Raw genomic sequence first — 20,554 nt, forward strand, 5'->3', positions numbered from 1 at the left:
ATTTTTTAACTGTTTTTGAGGCGCTTCAATTTGCAGTATTTTTTAGGAAATCTTTTCAGTTTTCCACACGTTGTTCTTAAAATTTTTCGGTAACTAACAATATTTTCTTACGTAAATTAACGAGTGAATTCCAACTATGTAAAAAATATGCATTTCAATTAAAAAATAATTTCTGAATGTACAAGCAGGATTGCTCTTCTAAAAATAACATGGTTCTGCAAATGTATTATTCTTTGAAAGATCCATCTCTTTCCTTCGACATTTTCATTAATTGCAATAATAACGAAGCTATAAACTGTAGCAATAGCGTGGACCAGTTACTCCGTTATTGTTGAAAATAATTATATTAATGTCCCTAGAAATTACGATCGTTTCAACTTGGTTGCTGTAAGAGCTGTACGGTCCGATTGTTATAAAACATTGAAATCAGCGAATCCTTTTCGCTAATCGATTTCGACGCAAACGGGAAACGATGTTGGCGAGAGAGTCTCTCGGTATTTCGTTTGGCAAATCGAACGTTGAAATTACACTTCCCGATCGGGTTAAATCGATCAGGTTAAACGGGACGCTACATTTTCCATTACGGCCGGTCCGCGGGTCGATTATACATGCGGAGCGACGCAATGCAAATAAGCGGATCGCTGCGTGCTGCATTTTATTCTACATTCCCTCTGGTGTGAACGGTGTCGGTTGAAAAATATACACTGTCTTGTTAATTAACGATTACGGTACCGCGAGGCATTGCGTCAATTAAAAGACCGGTATTTCACCGGGGGTAAGAAAACCAGCCGCTGGTCCAAGCTTAGTTTCTCTTTCAATCTCTGTCAATTAGCTTGGAGTTAGTATCCGGTTGAATGGCGATGTTGCGAGACAGTCGGTCATCTTTGGAACTAGCTACTGTTACAGCGATCGCGTTGCATCATCGTTATCAGTCGCGACGCGATAACGAAGTTGTGCTTTCGCTCATTAGGATTGAGCTGAGAAACTTCGGTCGCTTAACGATTCCAGACTACCGAAACGGCGGTCTCCTTGACAGCGGTGTTCGAATAATGGCGACCGGCAGCGTCGATCGATTTACCCCGTCGCGCGTCGCGCCGCCGCCGCCGCCGCACCACGCCGCGACGACGGTAAAATTATGGGATTCGTTTCAGCGTCGTCGTCGTCGTCCCGTGCGTTCGGCTTGAATCGTTTCGATCCCTGCAGAATTCGATTCGACTCGGCTCGATTCGATGAACAGCAGCAAACGAATCTCTCTCTCTCGCTTAGGACGAGCCGGAAACATCCATCGAAGTTAAGGGAAGTTCCCAAAATACTGTATGGAAAAGCGTATCATTCCCCGGGCCCGTAGTTTCGAAGTCAATTTCAAGTTAGACAGGGACGTTAAACGTAGCGCGAGATTTCCATAAAATCGAGGTCGTAATCAGTGTGCAGGTCCTCGAATCCTCAACTCCTAATCTGGTAATGCGGTTCGGAGTAATTGTCATCGAATCGATATAGATCGGAGCCGATCTGAGCGGCTCGTCGTAAACGACGCGGCCCGCACACGTTTGCGGGTTCCATTCTCGAAATTAATAGCTGCGCGACGCGACGCTCGAATCGATTGTCGTGCTTTACACGGCAAATTATTACTTTCTGCCGGGACTATTATACGCCCTCGATTAATTATGATCCGCTTGACCCCCAATGGCTGTGTTGGTCCACAGCGATCGCGATAGTTTGTTCCGCGGCGGTACCCGTGTTTCGGCAAAGGGAATCGTTACGGTATAATTTCGGCATTGGCGGAAATGTCGTTTACAGGCTGCACCGAATAACTGGTTTCGCCAAATCCACCGACGATGAGTTCGGTTTTTCCCTTGGATTAAATTGGACACCGGCCTTGTGGCTGGTTCTCTGTAAAATGTATATCGAGTTCGGTAGTACGGTGGGTGTCCAAATTATTGGGATACTTGAAGTATATGTGTGATTCCGCAGTGAATCGAGTGGTGATTTAACCAGAAAAATTGTTCAATGTTCCTACATACGTTTTATTGAAAGTAACGCGTCTGTACTGATTACGAGTTAAATACGTATCGTACATTCCGGGATAAGTGAAAATCGATGATTCAAATACTTTTTGGAAATACCACAATTGAATGAGTGTCTTGAATGTCTACGTCAGGTTTTTAAAATTAATAGGAAGGCAATGTTCAACTGAAACGTGAATTGCAATAATACAAACCAGCTGAAAACGGCTGAGAACTGTAACACTTTAACTACGGTTTGTTTTATCAAATGTCGAAGCAAAGTAATGTCCCCATTCAATTATTTTTGCAACGTCCCAATCATTTGATGGATAAGCTAAAGTTAAAAGACTCCGCGGCTTATCGGCCGATGTCCCGCGATCAGATATGTGAATCGGCCCACTTTTCTGATCAGTCATTCGTCTTCGAGTGGGCGACGAGAATCGAGTCACGGCGGATTGCCGTTTAAGAGGGATCCTCGAAAAATCGCGTGACGAAACGCGGCTGGCTGACGAGTGTAGGATATCCAATTAAACCGTCTTTGACCGGGCAATTGCCCGTCACAATCAGACGAGAAGGGTAGACGGGTTGGATGGGCGCTGTTTAAAACGAGGAGCGCGAGAAGAATCGAACCGTTGCGAATTTCCCCTCCGGAATTCCGGTCAGACATCGCGGGAGAGTCGGCGGCTTAATTAGGAGAAACGAAGGGATCAAGCTCTGCTCGTTTCGCTTCCCCCTGTGTTCTAACGATGCGAGAGTCGGTTTCCTCCTTGCGCTGCTCTTCGATTCCACCTGTCTCGGAATGCTCGGTTTAATTGGACCACTCGATAATGGACGCCAATCGCTGGAATTAGCCGTTTCGCTCGTATCGATGCTTTCCCACTCTCGAACCTGCGAGCATATTTCTAATTTCCTGGTATGAAGTGTGCCGCGCCGCGGGAATTCCCCTAACACCGGACCACACCTAATGCCAGACAGTAACTGTAACTTTCACATTTCAAATTTCACCGAGCCGTTCCATCGTGTCAGTTGAAGAGGAACAAAAGCAATCACGTTTTTCCACGTTCCTGTCGCGTTTGCACAGCTAAGGAAATTGGGTGATTGTTGTGGGCGAGAATCTATCCTTCAGCTTCACGTAAACAACGGAATGTTGAAGAAATTAAAAGCTGCATATGGACTGTGGCAAAATGACAAGAACGCACCAGGGCAAGACTTGTGTCCCCACTCTACCTTCCCCTTCTACGACGCTATTTCATGTGTCCGGTACTAGCTGCGAGAGGGGAACTTTTTCCCTTAGTTTGTGCTCCCGCTCCTCATCTCGCGGCACTGCTGCCAGGAACTTTCTTGTCATCTCACCACAATATATTTACATACATGTATCATCGATATAAACATAACTTCCTGTTGACAATAACTTCGTGCATTACAGATGCGAAGTTGTCTCTCTCTCTCTCTCTCGACATAAATCCGACTTCAAATCATTTCTAGGAAGGGAACCAAATAAATTTTGTTCTAATAATAAACTGTTCAGTGGCCGTAAAGACTCCGAGTAATGTAATCGTCAAGTTCTTCTAAGATCGCTTAAATAAAAATGATTGAACTTCTTCTAGATAGAATACAATTACAGAAGATTCTATTAAAAGTCCGCCGCTAGATAAAATGTTAAAATAGTTGACACGTGTCTTCTTTATCGATCATCATTTGTACTACGAAGTGAAAATAGACCTTAAAGATGCAGATGAGAAACATCCAATCGATCGCGAATAGTGCACTGCAAGCCGACCAAATATTTGCGAAATAATCGATAGAACAAATAGATTTGGCTATGGTCGGGTGACTTTCGGCCGTTTAATTATTCTTTTTCTCCGAGAGCTGTGTATGAAGCAATAATATTTGCTAGAGGTCTGCCCTCGGTCGGGATTTCGTCGTTCGCATGTGAACAAGAAAATCCTCTCGCGATACAAAGAACCGGCACCCTGCCGAAAGTCAATCTCGCCGGGTGCTGGCGCAGCCCGTAAATCCCGACAAAGTCGAATCCCGGCTGCTTCTCTCTCTCTCTCTCTTTCTCTAGTTCTCTGTTTCTCTCCCAGAGAATAACCGCGATTCGAAGAAGGTGTGTTCCTTTGAAAAGGAAAGGAGGCCGTGTAAATAACGGCCGAGGGCCGCAACGGCAGCAATCGCACCTCTCATGGGTCTGCTGAGACGCAGCGCCGGTTCCTCCGTGACCAGACTTGCCACTTGCAACATCCATTAACCCTGGCTCCCCGTCTCTCTATCTCTTCCTTCTTCTGTTCTACCCGCTCCGTTCTCCCGACTCGAGCATCGCGAAATTCGATTTGGTACAGCTGGCGTCTTCGAATTCGTCTCCCGCGATCGACTCGACGCACAGTGCGGTTATGAGTTGACTGCGGGTTTTATGCATTTATAACAAAAATGGGCACGTACATTTTAAAAAAGTGGACAGGTTAAAAATATTTAAGGACATCAATGTAATAGTTTTAGCTTAATATGATAATTATAAAAGATCCTATTAATAAGATAAAATAGGATAAGAGATCCTTTGTTTAGAATAATAAATAAAGAATACAATTTTTATTTGGCTCCTGTGTCCTGCAATCGATACGAACATTTTTTATTTCGCATAAAGATCCGCAGTCTACTTATGAGAGTCGGTAGAAAATTAAGATGTATAAACTGCAGCATTCTCTCCTTAACTGTCGCAGAGGTCTCTACCGTAATTGTCAAAATTTTATTTCCACCGAGGGATCCTCCTTGGAAACAGAAAAACAGTTTCGAGTATCGGTGAGACTCGCATTAACCTCTTGCACTAAGATTTATTTTACGGTTTCAGTGATTAGAAGTTTTTTGTAGTTTTGAAAAATATCTACTGTATACCTATATGCTCTCCAATAGCTATGCATTAAGAAAACCAAAGTAGAATCTTCTCTCGGTTTAAAGGAAATTATTAGCTAGACTGTGAGGATCTTTATGCATTTGTGGTTTATAAAAATTTCCAAAAAATGCTGGAGCGTCAAATTCGCCATAGTTATTATTAGACTGCGGCTCTTTATGCAAAATAAAGATTGTCTGCATCGATTGCAAAAAATAGAAACTAAATTGAACGTTATTTCTTCCCTTAATGATTTTAATGGGGGAGAAATCATATATTGACAACATCAATTTTTAAAACTTTTCTACAATTTTGGATTTCTTCTACTCAATTTTTCTATAGATGCATAAAGATCCGCAGTCTAGTTATTACCAATGAAAATAGAATTTTGCTTGGTACAACTTTCTTAAAATTTATTTACTAAAATTGAAAATTGCATAAACGTCAGCAGTCCATTAATAACATACATATTTATTAGACATTTCTTGTCACATATTCTGGCAGACTAGTGGTTCGACTAATTATAAAATATATCCGGCCGCGGTAATATTCTAATATGAACAGACCCTAAATCTGCGATCCAGAAGTCTACATCGGACAGTTTCTTTGTGATAATCAGAGTACCTGCAAGCCTACCTCGAAGAGAAAAGGCTTCGGACTCGCTGTGGAAGCGTCGACGTCCGTTTACGTGCGGCAAACAATTGGCCGATTAGCCGGTGATTATTGATTGGATTCCAAAGCTTTCGGCGGCCGTGAAAAGTGGGCGTTGGCTGTCGCGCGCGCGACCTGACGCCCGGTCCCGGACGACCCGGTGAAAAGGTTGAAAGGCATAGGACGCGGGAGGATCGACTCAAAGTTGCGCGTCGAACGTCGACCGCCGACCGATCGCGAACTCGAAACTGCAAAGTTCCAGCGCGATGCTCGGCCGGCCGGCCGGGTGATCAGGTTTTAAATTACAGTTTAGAAAAGCGAGCCTCGCTGACACGGTCTTTGAAAATCGAGAAGAATCGAACAAAACGTCCTGCATACCGGATTCGCGTTACTATAACCGTTTCATAATTTTATCGATTGGTTCGCCGCGTTACCGACGACCCCACAGTGGAGCACTTGTCTCGAAAATCTGGCTAAAACGATTTGAACATCGTGTTAAGACTTAAAGACAATATTGTAGGTCGTTGGATTCGTTTTGACTTCAGCTGCCACAATGTGTGGTCAAAAAGATACAGTGATAATTTTTTGGAAAAAAACACATTTCTTGATTGAATGGTTGGAACCATTTAAAACACTTAAGGACAACCTTAACGATAAAGAAATAAATGACCCACTGAATTTCATCAAGGCAACCAAACGTATCAAACGAATAATGTAGCTTGTCCTCACTTATTTTATGCTGTCGCTAATAACCTAGTAGTTGATGCGACATAAAACTATAAATTAAAGAAAGAAAAAATCGTATTCCTCAGTACTGATCTGATAAAAGAAAGATTTTCATTAAGCTTTTGGTTATCTTTTCTGATCTCATCGTTTTCCTTCAATGACTATCCTTACACCCATGTACATTAATTGATAAGACTGAAATTTCAACATGTAAATAAAGCGTATAGGTCATCTATGTGTAAATCAAGTTGATCTGTAAAAGAGCTTCGAACTTAGTACTAATCTCCCACATCTTGCACAGGTGTTAAAATCAAACGGATGAAATTTGGTTTGCTTTGCTGTTGTAAGACGTAAACAAGAAAAATTAAAAGCTTCTGTCATTTTACATTGACAACTTTGGCTGGCAATCGCCCAGAGCCTACTCGACAAACGTCTTTACAACTTATGTGCGGAAACTAAGAAACCGAAAATACCGTCGGCGCGCGAATGCGCGATAGCATTGCCACTTGTAAATACAAGCGCGCGAGGCCCATAAATCGCGGAGCGAGTCGCCGATATACGGGTAACCTGCTAAATCCATAGTATCGGGTAATTGACCGGTTACTCTGGATCTCGATGTAGGCGTGCAAGAAATATTCTAGTGAAATTCGGTGCGCCGCGTGCCGTGGAAGCCGGCAGCTGCCTGGAATATTTCTTCCGGCATCCTCAGCTCACCTGGCCGATACGAGAGGCGATCAGGAAGGAAGGAAGCAAGCAAGCCTGGTAGGGTAGGTAGGCAGAGGCCGGCGGCTAACTGGAGATTCATTTCAATATATCCGACACGTAACACAGCCCATGGATTATGCAAGGGATGGATGCAGACCCTCGACCCATACCTCGCGTCCACGTACTTGCGGCGATAAGTTGAATTCCAGGGGTTCTCCGGCCCGGAACCGGAACTAATTTACAAGCGGCCTGATCTGTAGCACTCGAGCCATTAATTGCCATAATCTGATCGCAAGCAATCAATCGTGTCTCAGCGAGGTTTGCCTGGCCCCGAACGCCCACCTATACATTCGGGCTCGTCTTCCTCGACGGATCAATGTGCTACAATTACGCGATTGTGTCTCCCCTGTACCCCCTACCCCTTGCCATCTCATCCCCCCACCTACCACCACCCACGCGCGGTATTGTCTCCTTGGTTATTACATTCGTGTTACATGCTTATATATCCAAGCTCCGAATTTCGCCTGTAATTACCTCGATCATCGCCGCCTATAGACTAAATACGTGTTACGCGCACGAACTATAATTAATTTGTTATCGACTGGTCGACCGGCCGGCCAACCGATCGGCCAACTGGCCCACCAAACCAACCGTCGCGTCGCGTTGTCGTCCCACCGTTTATTATCAACGCGCGGCTAACGATATCGTCGCGAGACACGGCGCGGCAGTGGACGGTATCTTATTTTTGATTAACGAACAAAGGCATGTGACGCTTTATTAATATCTGTTAAAATATCGCTAACTTTTCTATCACTTTTGTCTATTTTCTACATACACAACACCACTTTTAATTATATACGCACAAAATAGTGTATATTTAATGACGAAATTTTCACAAAGCTTCAGGAAAATTTCTATACGTGTCCTTTAAAGTATTATCTAAGCGAAATAACAATTTTAGAAGTTCGTATTCAAAACTATCAAAAATTTCGGAAGAAATAGGTCTAGTACAATGATCAAGTACAACCAGTTAAAATCAGAATAGTTGTCCTTTGTAGTTTTTTGTTTTCTAGGAAATTATGATCATCTTGTGATACAAACCATAGAACTTCGTTATTCAAGCTGAGCTCTCAGCTTTAATAGTCTCCGAGGTAGCTTGGTGGTTGCCAATTTTCAGTGGTTTAAACTTGAGCCTCGACAAAAAAGAAAAATACGTGTACTCTATTTTTGGCTCTGCTAGCTGCAATGTTTCATCGAAATTGGAATGGGACAGTTAACGTTCCTTGTTAGAGTTAGTTACTCAAGCGGACGTCTCGCTGTGACGCGTCGTAATGACCATCCATGCCTCCCACCTCTTCAAAATCTAGGTGTGGAAGTTCCGAAAGATACCAAGGGCAACGGTTCTAATTTCTAACCTTGACCTGCACTCTCTGTCAGTCTCAGATCCTCGCAGCGTCACGTAACATGCAAACTTTTGACTCGCAATCGAAGTGAACGAGGTGCACTTAATTAACTCTTCAGCGACGACGATGCCTGATTGTAGGATCCTTTTTGTATGATGTTACCATGAAACGATTCAGGTTTTTATAGCTACTTTCAAATTCCAGAATGAACTTCTATCTCGAAATTCTCGAATGAATTTTTATTTTCAAATTATGGAACGAATTTCTATCTCCAAATTCTCGAATGAATTTTTATTTTCAAATTATGGAACGAGTTTCTATCTCCAAATTCTCGAATGAATTTTTATTTTCAAATTATGGAACGAATTTCTATCTTCAAATTCATGAATGAGTGTCTAGAACGAACATGAAGATAACTATGCATCAATGTATGAAAGTGTATCGTCCCTAATAATCGAACATCAATATCATTTGAAGAAGTTAAAAATGCTGTTATCTTGATCTAAGAAAAACTCTCGGGTCCTGTTTCTTAGATCGTGTAGTTCTACTATTTTAATAAGCTCATCTATCTTGCAATTAAGGCAGACAATTTTTATTTTGCACAAAAATCCGCGGTCTTCTTATTAATTTTGTTCAAGAATTTTATCGAAAATTATAGTACCTACGTTTCGACAATCGAAGCAACGAGTGAAAGAGATTGCTAATAATCGCGGGTAACAGTCCCGCCGCGAGATGGGCGATTGGCTGACAGTTAAATCTAATCGTGGGATGAGGATGATTATAAACACGATCGCGTTAAAATTTACTAACAGCCCCAAATTATTCGATTATATCTGTTTATCGTTTGCTTGCATATCCGTTTTACGGCCTTTGCTAGCCGCGGCAATCGAATTAAAATCGACCAGCAGTGGTAGCCAGCCGCGTTTCGTTGAACGAGTTGTACATCGGAAAAGTTTTATAATCCCATGACGAAGCATCAGATGCGATAAACAAAATTCAACGTGAGCGAACGCGTCGTGGCTCACTCTGAATAACAAGATCCGAAAACTCACCCCAAAAGTGGATCGTTCTGTCGAACTGATATACTGGGGTCTCTCGTGACCCCAACTAAATTTCTACACTCTAACTCCCACTTGGATTATTTAGTCTTCAATTATACATATACGCTTAATATTATTTGAGAAAAATTATACAGAATTTTAGAAAGGCTCTTATGATACTTCGTAGTCTGAGTGAACACTGTACCACTTAAGGGTTAATCGTTGACGCAGTAATAGTCAGAGTTGCGCATTAATTAATTAAAATTTTTATAAAAATTGATTAATTTATGTGTACGATTAAAAAAGGTAACCCTTGAAAAATCGACGATTGATTCAATCGATTGATGAAGTTAATCGTCAATCGTTGCTTAGAAAAAGAAATCATCGAGAAAAACATAAAAGCACGTAAACAGAGTTTGTATTTTAGAACAAATGACAGTACACCTAAACGCAGTTTACATTTTTTTCAGTATTCATACAGTTTTGATTCCGTACTTCATTTCGAAATTTCAGCAGTTAATCATTAATCAATTATCCGATTGACGATTACAATTGAAAATAATGTAATCGTTAACCGCAATTAACGACTAAACTAGGAGATTAATTGTTAATTGTGATTAACGATTGAAGTAGAAATTTGGTCGTCAATCGTTGATTAAATTTTTGCTCAACTCTGGTATATGTTATATGTAGTTATATGTAGTACTAGCTAATGTAAGTATGGTTGACGTAATATATAATATTCCCTACACAGAACGAGCTGCTCAAGCTGCATATCTTGAAAAATCCTCGTCCGCGAAGGATTAGGAGATTGTTGAAAAACTTAATAACAGCAAAAGAGTGTTATTATCAAATTACGGTGTTCGACTGAAGGTAAGAAAGCGAAAATTTCGGGTTAAAACCGAGGTACAATATTACTTTCGGTATAGTTAGTGAACTAATTTGTAGTACTAGCTAAGTATAGTTGACGTAATAATATTCCCTATACAGAGCGACTTGCGCAAGTTGCATATCTCGAAAAATCCTCGTCCACGAAGGGTTAGAATATTGTTAAACAACTTAATAACAGGAAAAGAGTGTTACTATCAAATTACAGTGTTCGACTGAAGGTAAGAAAGCGAAAATTCCGGGTTAAAACCGAGGTACAATATTACTTTCGGTATAGTTAGTGAACTAGGTATAGTACTAGCTAACTATAGTTTCTAAGGACACTGACGGCGCGGCGCGACGCACAGCGTGATTGAGTAATGAGGAGTTAAGTGACAGGTGTATATCGTTTACTTACAACGTCGATGAGCTGGGAGAGGCGTAGTCCCATTTTGACAGTAAGGCAATCGCTGTTGTTGCCAACAGGGCGGATGAGGCGGTTGTAGTTCGACAGCAGGTCGTCGTAGAGACGCTTCGCATCCGGATTGGCCGAGGCACCCGGAAACGGGGCAACAAGACAGGAAATGGCCGTCGCCATCGCCAGCAATCCGCCCAGCCTAGACCACCATCGGCACCAGCCTTTCCCACCGTCGTTCGACCAAGCATCCCTAAGCATCGTACGCCTTGTCCACCCCTGAAACCATATATTTCAACGTTAAGCTTCGCCTACAAGTCCGGTGTCGATGTCTCTCTGTGCCGGTGTTCGATAACAATACCGATCGATACACCGCACACTCGGCCAGAATCGCAAAAAATTGGACAACATTCGTGTCCCTGTTAATTATGCATTAATTAATTAAACAAAAATGAGATAAGAGTAAAACCATAGATTTTATTCACGACAAAAATGAGTGCAATTTAACACCTTGCTATATCGTTTTCTTTACAGTTACAGCGATTAAAACGACTTTATCCTGCCCGCAAAAATGTCGTAGAAAGGAAAAGAAAATATTTATATTTTTTGTATGGCTACATTTGTTTTAACATCCACATGATTCAGACTTTGTTTAAAATCTTCATCGCGAGCGTGACTCGTTAAAATACGGTAAGGGATGAAAACAGTAGCAAAAAATGTAGTATTTAAAAACATTTTATAAACGAGGGGAAGTAAAATGAGAAGGGCATTCATTCGTACCACGTTTAAATTTTCAACTATTTATTTAATACAGACGAGCGCGGCAGCGTGGAAATTATTTTGAATTGTGTCATAATCATTTTCACTGTTTGCGGTGGTTCAGAGTCGCTGTTCGAGTGGAAAGGGTTGCATGAAAACAAATCTCCCCTACAAAATGAAATGTATACTCGAAACATGTTTTCCTGTAACGAATAAAGTAGGAAACAGTTCGTTTCCGAGGTTCGCTTAAAATGGGAAAATTTATGTTAATCAATAATCGAGTACGCCTAATGATTTTTTCGTTGAATACGAGTCATATGTTCACTCACTGATCGCTCTAGTTCGCCCGAGAAAAAGTGCCAGAAAAATCATTTTTTTTCCAGCGTCACTTTGAAAGATACCTCGTGTCTGATCAGTGACGGGCCCATTCCACTGGCGACCTATTTCCTGCAGTTCGGTTGCCGTACGAGACACCCGGTACATACGCGTCAGACACGAGCTTGTCGGCATCTCATAATGCTTTGACGTCAACTTTTCAAGCGAATCATGGTACATAGCAAGGCGTAAGTTGGTTGCCAGACCAAGTCATTTACTAGTCGTGAAGAAGAGTGTAACCGGCCATAAAGGAGGGCTTCGTCGGCATTGTTGTGTCGCTGAAAGGAAAAGGGAAGGGGAAGAGAGACTATGAGAGAGAGAGAGAACCTCTTGAAGAACTTTTATCGCTTCGTTGCTGACCTACCTGAAGCCATTATCAGTGTACCTGTACGCCTGAAAAAGCTACTTTCCCGCATTAATCGGTGATTTGCGCTTCCCAGGTCGGTCGTCTCGCGATACAGAATTTAAATTGCGACTCCGAGCCCTAATTTGCTCCTTCCACTCTTCTCGCTCGATCACCAATCGCGATAACTTTATTTCCGAGCACGCGATCGATATTGAGAGAGCTACCCGCCGTTTCTGGTCGCGCGACAAAGGCTCGATAATCTTAAAACAAGTTTTAAAAAAGTTATCCCCCAAGCGTGAAAAAGACACACACGAACACACGCACGCGAAAGAAAAGCGCGGCGTTCTAGTTTGAGAGGTATCGACCGTTTAAAAATACCGGGACTCTTTTATTAGCAAACAACGGATAATAAAATGTGTCCGTGTTTGCTTCGCGTTTCATTCACCCGTTCCGCGTCCCCTCCGGTTAATCGACGAATTACACGGAACGTCGTATTCATTATTGATATGCAAATAAAATTTATGTATCTTGCGCTCGATGGGAAATGAATATTCGCGGAGCAAGAGCGGCATTATCGATACAGACTCATAAAATTACAATCGGCGCAGTTGAAATTGCACATCCGCGTGGACCGTTCGCTCGCATTATTTGCAATTTTATGGGCTGCCGTATCGATCCGTTTACCAGGAATTTGTACCAGCGCGTCCTTCTGCAATCCACCAACTCGCGAAATTATTGTACATAAGGTGAAATCGTTTGAATTCCGACATTCGATATTGCAAGACCTAATGAAAGCCTATTGATACTTGAACGTCCAATATTATGAAACGTGTGATTTGTCGATCGCAGCCGCTTGTCGGAAAGTTTCGCGAGCAAACCGCGATCGGAAAATAGCCAAGAAAATCGTCGGTAACTTTTCGTAGGGACGCACGGAACTTCCGTATACGGTGGAATGATGTTTCCTTTTACGAGTACGCCGATCACGAGCCAGATTCTTATGCGCGAACGGGTTGTAACGATCCGCGAGTCGCAAAGGTTCGACGGGTGCAAAGTCGCGGAATGCAGATCGCTGCATTACGACTGCCTGGACCCGATCGATACGCGAAAAATGATAAGCGGCGAAACGCGGTCGTTCGTAATTCCCTACGATCCGGTAAGTTTTCTGTGCACAAAGTTTCGCTGCAACTGATGTGTGTACAGTCCAGGATAAAAAGATAAGGGACCGCAGGTTTCCCTGCGGTTCCGTATGATATCCGAAGAAAATGTATGTTTCAGTAAATCGATACATACAGTGGGTCCAATTTATATTCGAACACTCTGAACCGTTTGCAGCCGGAGCTATTTTAACTCGAAAATTCAACATTCCTTCCGACCTGGAATAACTCCATTTTATATGAACTTTTTCATTTTATGGATATGAAATTGATCAGTGTTCCCGCGATTGATGTGACTTTCGGGTATGCGGATGATGTGACTTTTTTATCTCTACTACTAGGGGGTTCCCCCTTGGCCGGTCGATCGCGCTACAAAGAAATTAAGGTATTAGGGTGTTCAAATTGGGGTTTTATGATACTCGATGTATCATTCTCAGGTATAGAATAGCGTTAGTACAATACAACAATTTCCCACTTAGCACCGTTGTTTATCCAGGGTCGTCGTTTACACTTGGAAAAGTTATCCAAGAAATCTATGTTCGGCACACGTAAAAAAACGTAGCACATTTCGTTTCCTGGGACTCGATACCCCGGAGGTTCTCACAACAATCGCGGGAACACTGTAATACCTCACACATTACTTAAATGTTTAGTAATTGGTTAGATAGCAACATATTTAATACTATAAACGATATTGTGGATAATGGTACAGCAACTTTTAATGGTGCCTCAGAGTCACCCCTCGACTGATATGTTCGACAGGGTTCACAAAGGAAAATTAGTAATTTTTTCGATCGGCAATCATAGTTACTAAATGTTCATTTTAAATGCTTGTTCTAATTATAGTTCTCATTAAATTAATAACGACATTTTCGGCATCGCTGAACATTTAGAAAGTAATGTAGATGCGTTGCCACTGTGCGACAGTCTGACTGATGTTACAGAGCAAGAATTAAAAGCGCGAGAAAACGTTCACAGGATGCTGGTCACTGTTATGTGACAAATCGTCGGTTGAATTCGCACGGGGCCGCGCGCAGCGTCGAATTCTCTCGTTACCGCTTCGAAATCCCGATATACAGCAAGATTGATGGATCGCAGTCGCTTGTCACGGCCCATTATTGGTTCCGTTACATGAAGTTTCTCAAGCCGCAGTTGATCGGCATTGGACAAACTGCAGTGCATCGACTCGCGGTATCGTTTCACCGAGTGGTAGATCGTCCGGCAGCACACGGTATCTTTGGCTAGTTCGTTTCCCCTGCCTGCACACGACGTTTACTTTGGTCGTCGGAACAGATTGCTTGTTAAACAATAAATCTGTCCTTTCGCAGCAAGCCGAGCAAAACCCGGGGAAAGTTGCTCGGTCGGAAATGAGTGAAACTTCCGTCCGAGTACTCACCGCGGTCCCAGCGTTAGAATTAATCCTTTATAGTGTAATATTACATCCGAAATTGCTTTTCGCGTTTACATTTATCGTCTGTCGAACTTCTTCGGCAAACAAGTCCAATGCGCAGATCGAGGAACGACGTCGTCCGCTGAGTAAATTATAATACTGACGAAAGAGTTCGGAGTCGCTGTACGTGTCTGTGGGAACACATTCGCGAGCTCGGTGAGTCAATAATTTTAACACATGTTCTCAGCTCTGTGTCTTTTATCCAACATATCTATCAATGTCTATCTATATCGAACATATCTAACAATATTTTTAATATAGTATTAAAAATATTATAATTATAACATAGTATATTTACGTTTTTTCTCATTCAGTAATGAGTAGACAGCAGATCTTTATGTGAAAGAAAAATTTTCTACCTAAATTGTGCAACAAACTGGAACAAAATGGAAATTTATTTTCTTCCCTAATATGTTCAATAGGTTGAATATATTGTAATATGAGAGTATTTTTAAATTACACCTACTCATTTCCGTCATAAAATTCATAAAGTCCGCTGTCTAGTAATGAGTAATGAGTAAAATTACGACAAAAATGAATATCAACATAAACCGCCTCGGAAGTTTCGCCGGCAGTAACCAGCAATTTTTATCGGACCACCGACCGATAGACTATTTTTCCGTATTAGAAATGAAAAATGGCGCGGGGCCAAGACGGGCCAAGTCGGCCAAAGACCTCGCGGGATTCCTTATCTGGGATGTGTTGGGTCGACCGACCATAGATAAGCCGACCCTGTGGTCATTATCAACCCCCCTCGCTTCTCCGACGTTGCTGCTCCGCCCTCCGACCACCGAGTTAATTACGGTGGAATTCCTTACGTCCCTGGCTTTTCCTTGAATCCCTTTCGGTGCACTTTCTTACTGGAATGCCTCCATCGTCGCTTGTCCCCTCCGCCGAGACCTGCTCGACTATAGTTTGCAAGCTTTGTAGTCCCCTGTCAATCCCTAGGGAAAATGGCCACGACTGATACCAGTCCGATGGTCATATATTTAAGGCTATCTCGTCCAATAGGCACATTAAGCACGGGATCGACGAATCGGAGGTCTGTGAACCATTTAGAACCTAAAAAGTCTTCTCACACAGTAATATTACGATTGGACCACAGAAATTTATATAAATCTATATACATAAAAATGTAAATGTTCGTTTATTCAAAATCTTAAATCTCCGAAAGTTATTCACCGATTGCTTTGAAATTTTATTTTTTTATATATGTACCTAAAAATATTGTATATCTCGAAGCGAAAATACAAACGCAAACGTGTGCGTCGAACACATACCGTGAATCGATCGATGCACGCGTTTGAATTTGGGCGATGCTCTTTCGCTTTTCTCTTCGCAAGTGAAATACAAGGAAAGATATACCAAATCGCCAAAACTTGTGCGTCCAGAGGCACAGCAGAGAGCTACGACGAATGGAGTATGGATAACAAAACGCTACGTCCAGGCGCGTAAAGGAGATCCCACCTTAATACAGACAATTTTTATTTTAAAATTCGCAGTCTGCTCGGAAAGTATTTAATCATTTGATTTTGTTTGCGGTAATATCGATACAGCAATTGCTATCATGACACCAATATTCAGCATCCATTTTGACGAGTATCAAAATGACTTTCCAAAACGCTTCCATGTAAGCCAGCTCTGGGTATCGTCGCGTTCGCTAGTGCCTCCCAATTGAGACACAACTGCCAAGCTGGATGTAAGTTTATAATTGACGAATTCCATAAAATCGTGAGAATGAATTGGATCGCTGCCACTGCTACCATAGAGTTCGAGAGTGAATTATTACGAAGCTAATTTCCGTTGTAATTCGATTCGCCGGATCGGGTGAAAAGACGTTTCGAGTACTCGCGCTCGTATCCCATAAAAATAAATACCCGCTGTTCGAGTTGTAACAGTTCCATGTCGGACTTGATTCGCGAGCTGAATAGCGCGCGCTCCGCGAAACGTTGAAAATTGGAGGTTGCAGGGAACGCGGAATAATAGCTGGCAACAACTCGCCGGCCGCTTTATTAAATTTATGGAAAGTTCGCGCACATTTATTGAAAGGACCGGCGTGAATGCGCGTCGTGATCGTTCAGTGTCCCGATGCAGCTCCCGGCCGTTGCAACTGGGCTAATCGAATCTCGCGTCGCGTACACCCACTAACTAAGCTTTTATACGCGCGTTTGGATAGCGCGTTAATTGGGCCGTGGCTCCGTCTCGTTCGCCAGCTGCGACGGTTTGCTCTAAGAACCTTGGTAGGTATTAAATGGAACGGCACACTACCTTGACAGGTGTTTATACATTGACAGTAGGAAAACCACGCGGGTTTTGGAAATTCTTCCAATGTCTAAGTTTTTGAGAATTCTGTATAAAAAACATATTAGGGTAAGGTTGTTCAAGTCGTACCAGTGCTTAAGTCGTACCACTTGAATTTTGAACGAACTACGGCGACAACAGCACATACAACGCCAACCAAATATACATCCGAGTCAACCAAGTTGCTTTACGTATTATTGTCTGCCATAAACCATCGTCATTATAAATCCTGTCATCAAGTAAGTTATAATTAATCTTACAATTAATGTTACAATTATCTTATAATTTAGATTAATTTTTTTCTTAAGGGGTACGACTTGAGCAACCTTATCCCACATCAAGTAGGGCTTATCATTAATAATTACCAGACTGCGGATATTTATGCATTTATGAGGAAATTGGTTGGGTGAAATATAGACGAGTAAGAGTCTAAAAGACTGTCTCCCATAGCAACCATAAAATCTGCATTTCCAGTCCTCCCGAACGGAAGACTCGAGAAGCAATTTTAATTCTTGTGCACGTGGCTACCGCCGAACCAGTAATAACTAAAAAGCAGCGTGAAATAAAAGAGCGCCACCGCCGCGCCTGAGAGCCAAAATTTCAATTTTTGGAATCGGTCCAAATCGTTTCGGATTGTGTTTTCAAGCCATAAAGCAGTAAGAAAACGCTAGGGAAAAAGGGTGGAAAGTGAGTGGAGTCCGTAAAACAGGGGAGATTGATCGCCTTGGAATCCGCGAGGTTTGTAATTGGAAAGGATAATCCGGTTGAAGAAGGAATTGCATAAAATTCATTTGATAAAATCATTCTCTACAAATTCTATCGAAGAGCACATGAAAAACGTGATATGAAAATTTTTCGATTTCGGACAGAGTTTTCGAAATTTGATTTTGTGGTCGTAGATGCGCAAAGTGCCACAACACCTAAGCCCGGCATCACGGAGATGATGACAAAAATGGACAACGAGGAATAATTCTATTATTTATACCAATCACTTTTGTGAAAACTGACAAAAACATATATCGACATTTCCCTGGACTTTGAACCGTTTTTCTTTATGCAATGACGTTTCCAGATTTACCATGACGAGCCTGTCGAACACAGAGAATCGAGCAAGCTCGCCTAAACCGCGGAACATCGTCGGCTGGCGTTCCTTCTGACGGGGGGTAGCTGCAACGATACCGCGGGGGGCAAGCATGAACGGTTATGAACCGCTCGACAATAGAATCAAACATATGGTTGTTGGTTTTTGACCGTTTCGTAGCCCCGGATACGCAGCTCTGCCGGCTGAGTGACGGGGCTTAATACAGAGGACCCGGCTAGATTTAGGGGAACGGTTCTCCCTGGAGTTTCATAGGTTATGGATCGTGTACCGCTTGACGCGTGACAACGTAGGAGGATTGGAGATTGCAAGGACCGAAACGGTGGGACGAACGGGCGGATTGAACGGGATGGGACGGGGCTGTATACGCGATGCTGGATGGCACAGGATCCGACGAGATGAGAGGGCGTGGGTGTGGGTGGCTGGCTGCCGCTGTCGATGGAAAAAATCAATTGTTTCCTGCATCCATCTCTTGCGAATCTTGGGGCGCGCGCGACGTTTCAGATGAATCGGGGGAGAGGATGAATTGCTGTAGCCGGCCGTACATAGATTCTGTCCCCGGGACAGGGGGACGCCGTCCGATCGACCGACCCCGTTCACGATCGATGATGCCTCTCTCTGTCCCGTCGATGGCTGCGACGAAAGTGGCGAGGATTCCGGCTCGGAATTACACAAGGAAAAAATATGACCGATGTCTGGCGACGCTGTCGCGAATTAATCGCCCGGCCGAAAGAGGAACGTCCGGCTGGCACAGGTAAATAGTAACATTTTCATTCCCGCTTCATTCTGCCGCCGCCCCACCCCAATCAATTTTAAACCAGTTCCTGGCGTCGACGGACGTGAGACAGCACGTTTGAAAAGACAACGGGAAACACTAAAACAGAGATGTAGCTGTCAACAGAATTCTTTAGAATCCTTGTTGACTGGGGGGCTGGCCGTCAGTGTCACAGTACTTTTCAGAGGAATAGTTAAATTTACACAGTCAATCAGAGAAGTCTTCATATACGCCATTCAAAAACGTCACCTATCATTTTACTAGTATTCGCTTTCGCTATATTGTTCCTTATAAAAATCCTAGTAATTTTGTAGACTGTCTAGACACCAGGAAGCTACCTTAAAACAAGTCTACTATAATTCTTAAGAAGAATGTTGTGTTCAGCAATAATAGCGAACCACAGGGTTCACACTGCCAACGCGCAGCTAAAGGCTTCGTGTTGGGTGAATAAAAGAATAAATGATGTAACTGATAATTTAATCAGCAAAACCTAACAGACCATCTACAAGGGTTGCCCGGCTATAGTACTACCGAAGGTAGTAACGGTATAATCTGACTTGTATTCTGAATTGAAATTGACAGTTCGGGATCAGAGTTCCGTAAAATGCGTCGGTGTCGCAGCGAGTATTATTTCATCGTGATCGAGCGCGGAGAGGTCGGAACGCAAATTGCGCAGATCACGTGATCACTTTGGAAAATGATTCCGTGAAAAGCAGACAGACCTGGTCGACTAACAATCGGGATGGCTTCCGACGCAGCGGAGCAGGGCGAATTTTATTGTACCGCGCGAAAGCGCTGCGAGCTTTTATAAATTGGATCGAACGGATAACGACCGCGTGCTGATTAATTCCTGGCCGTGCGTGATAGAATGGTAGCGGTGTGTGGTGGTTATCGAGGCAAAAGGCGGCAAACAAGGATCTATAACATGCCGGAGATTTGGATTCGGTGGCGTGGTCAGGACAACGACCGGTTCACCGAAAGGAATGACAAACGTGTGGCCCTTTATGGATTATAATTATTCAAATGGCGCGGCTGTTGCTGAACGCCAACATTTCGGCGGGAATCGCGAACGCATCCCGCATCCATTTGGTCGTCGGCGTCGAGTCGAGTCGCGCCAGAGCGATGCGATGGAACGGCCAGACTGTTTCACAAATTGCACTCGTGGCGGTGCACTGTTTAGTCCGAATGAGAAACTAACTATCCGTGTAACCGCTGTATTACGACAATGAACACGGTCAATGTTTTATCGTGCGTAAGCATAATACTTTATTATGCGCGGCCCTTTTCAACAGCCCCGCGCCGTTTTGTTTGCGAACCCGCGACACCGTTTCGAATCGAAAACTACGCGACACCGGCGAATCCTGTTTGCGCCACGGTGCTCTCTCGCAAATCCGATCAGAACTCAAGTAACCGGAACAGGGAAAATAACAACCGCGGAAAGAGAGAGGAGAGGCGGGCTGGGGTAAACTTTACTTTACCGGACTCAAAATTAGTACCTTCTTCCTCCTACGAATTATGATGAATTTGGCATGTAATCCAGTAGGTTTGTACCCGGCGCGGATGCAGATCGAAGCTTCGATCCTCTAGGATCAATAGTT

The 20,554-nt window shown here is 43.0% G+C and overlaps 1 protein-coding gene across 2 annotated transcripts in view; it reads right to left on the minus strand.

The window, feature by feature from the left end:
• The window catches only part of Nachralpha1 (nicotinic acetylcholine receptor alpha1), a 214,094-nt gene that overhangs the window by 111,659 nt on the left and 81,881 nt on the right, over window positions 1-20,554 (minus strand). For both annotated transcript variants that reach the window (XM_076427713.1, XM_076427712.1), the window contains exon 2: window positions 10,701-10,976. In XM_076427713.1, coding sequence (XP_076283828.1) covers window positions 10,701-10,958 — 258 coding nt within the window. In that variant the 5' untranslated portion in view covers window positions 10,959-10,976. The remainder of the gene's footprint in view (window positions 1-10,700; window positions 10,977-20,554) is intronic.

Source organism: Lasioglossum baleicum, chromosome 7 (assembly GCF_051020765.1).
Source record: "Lasioglossum baleicum chromosome 7, iyLasBale1, whole genome shotgun sequence".
NCBI classification, from domain to species: domain Eukaryota; kingdom Metazoa; phylum Arthropoda; class Insecta; order Hymenoptera; family Halictidae; genus Lasioglossum; species Lasioglossum baleicum.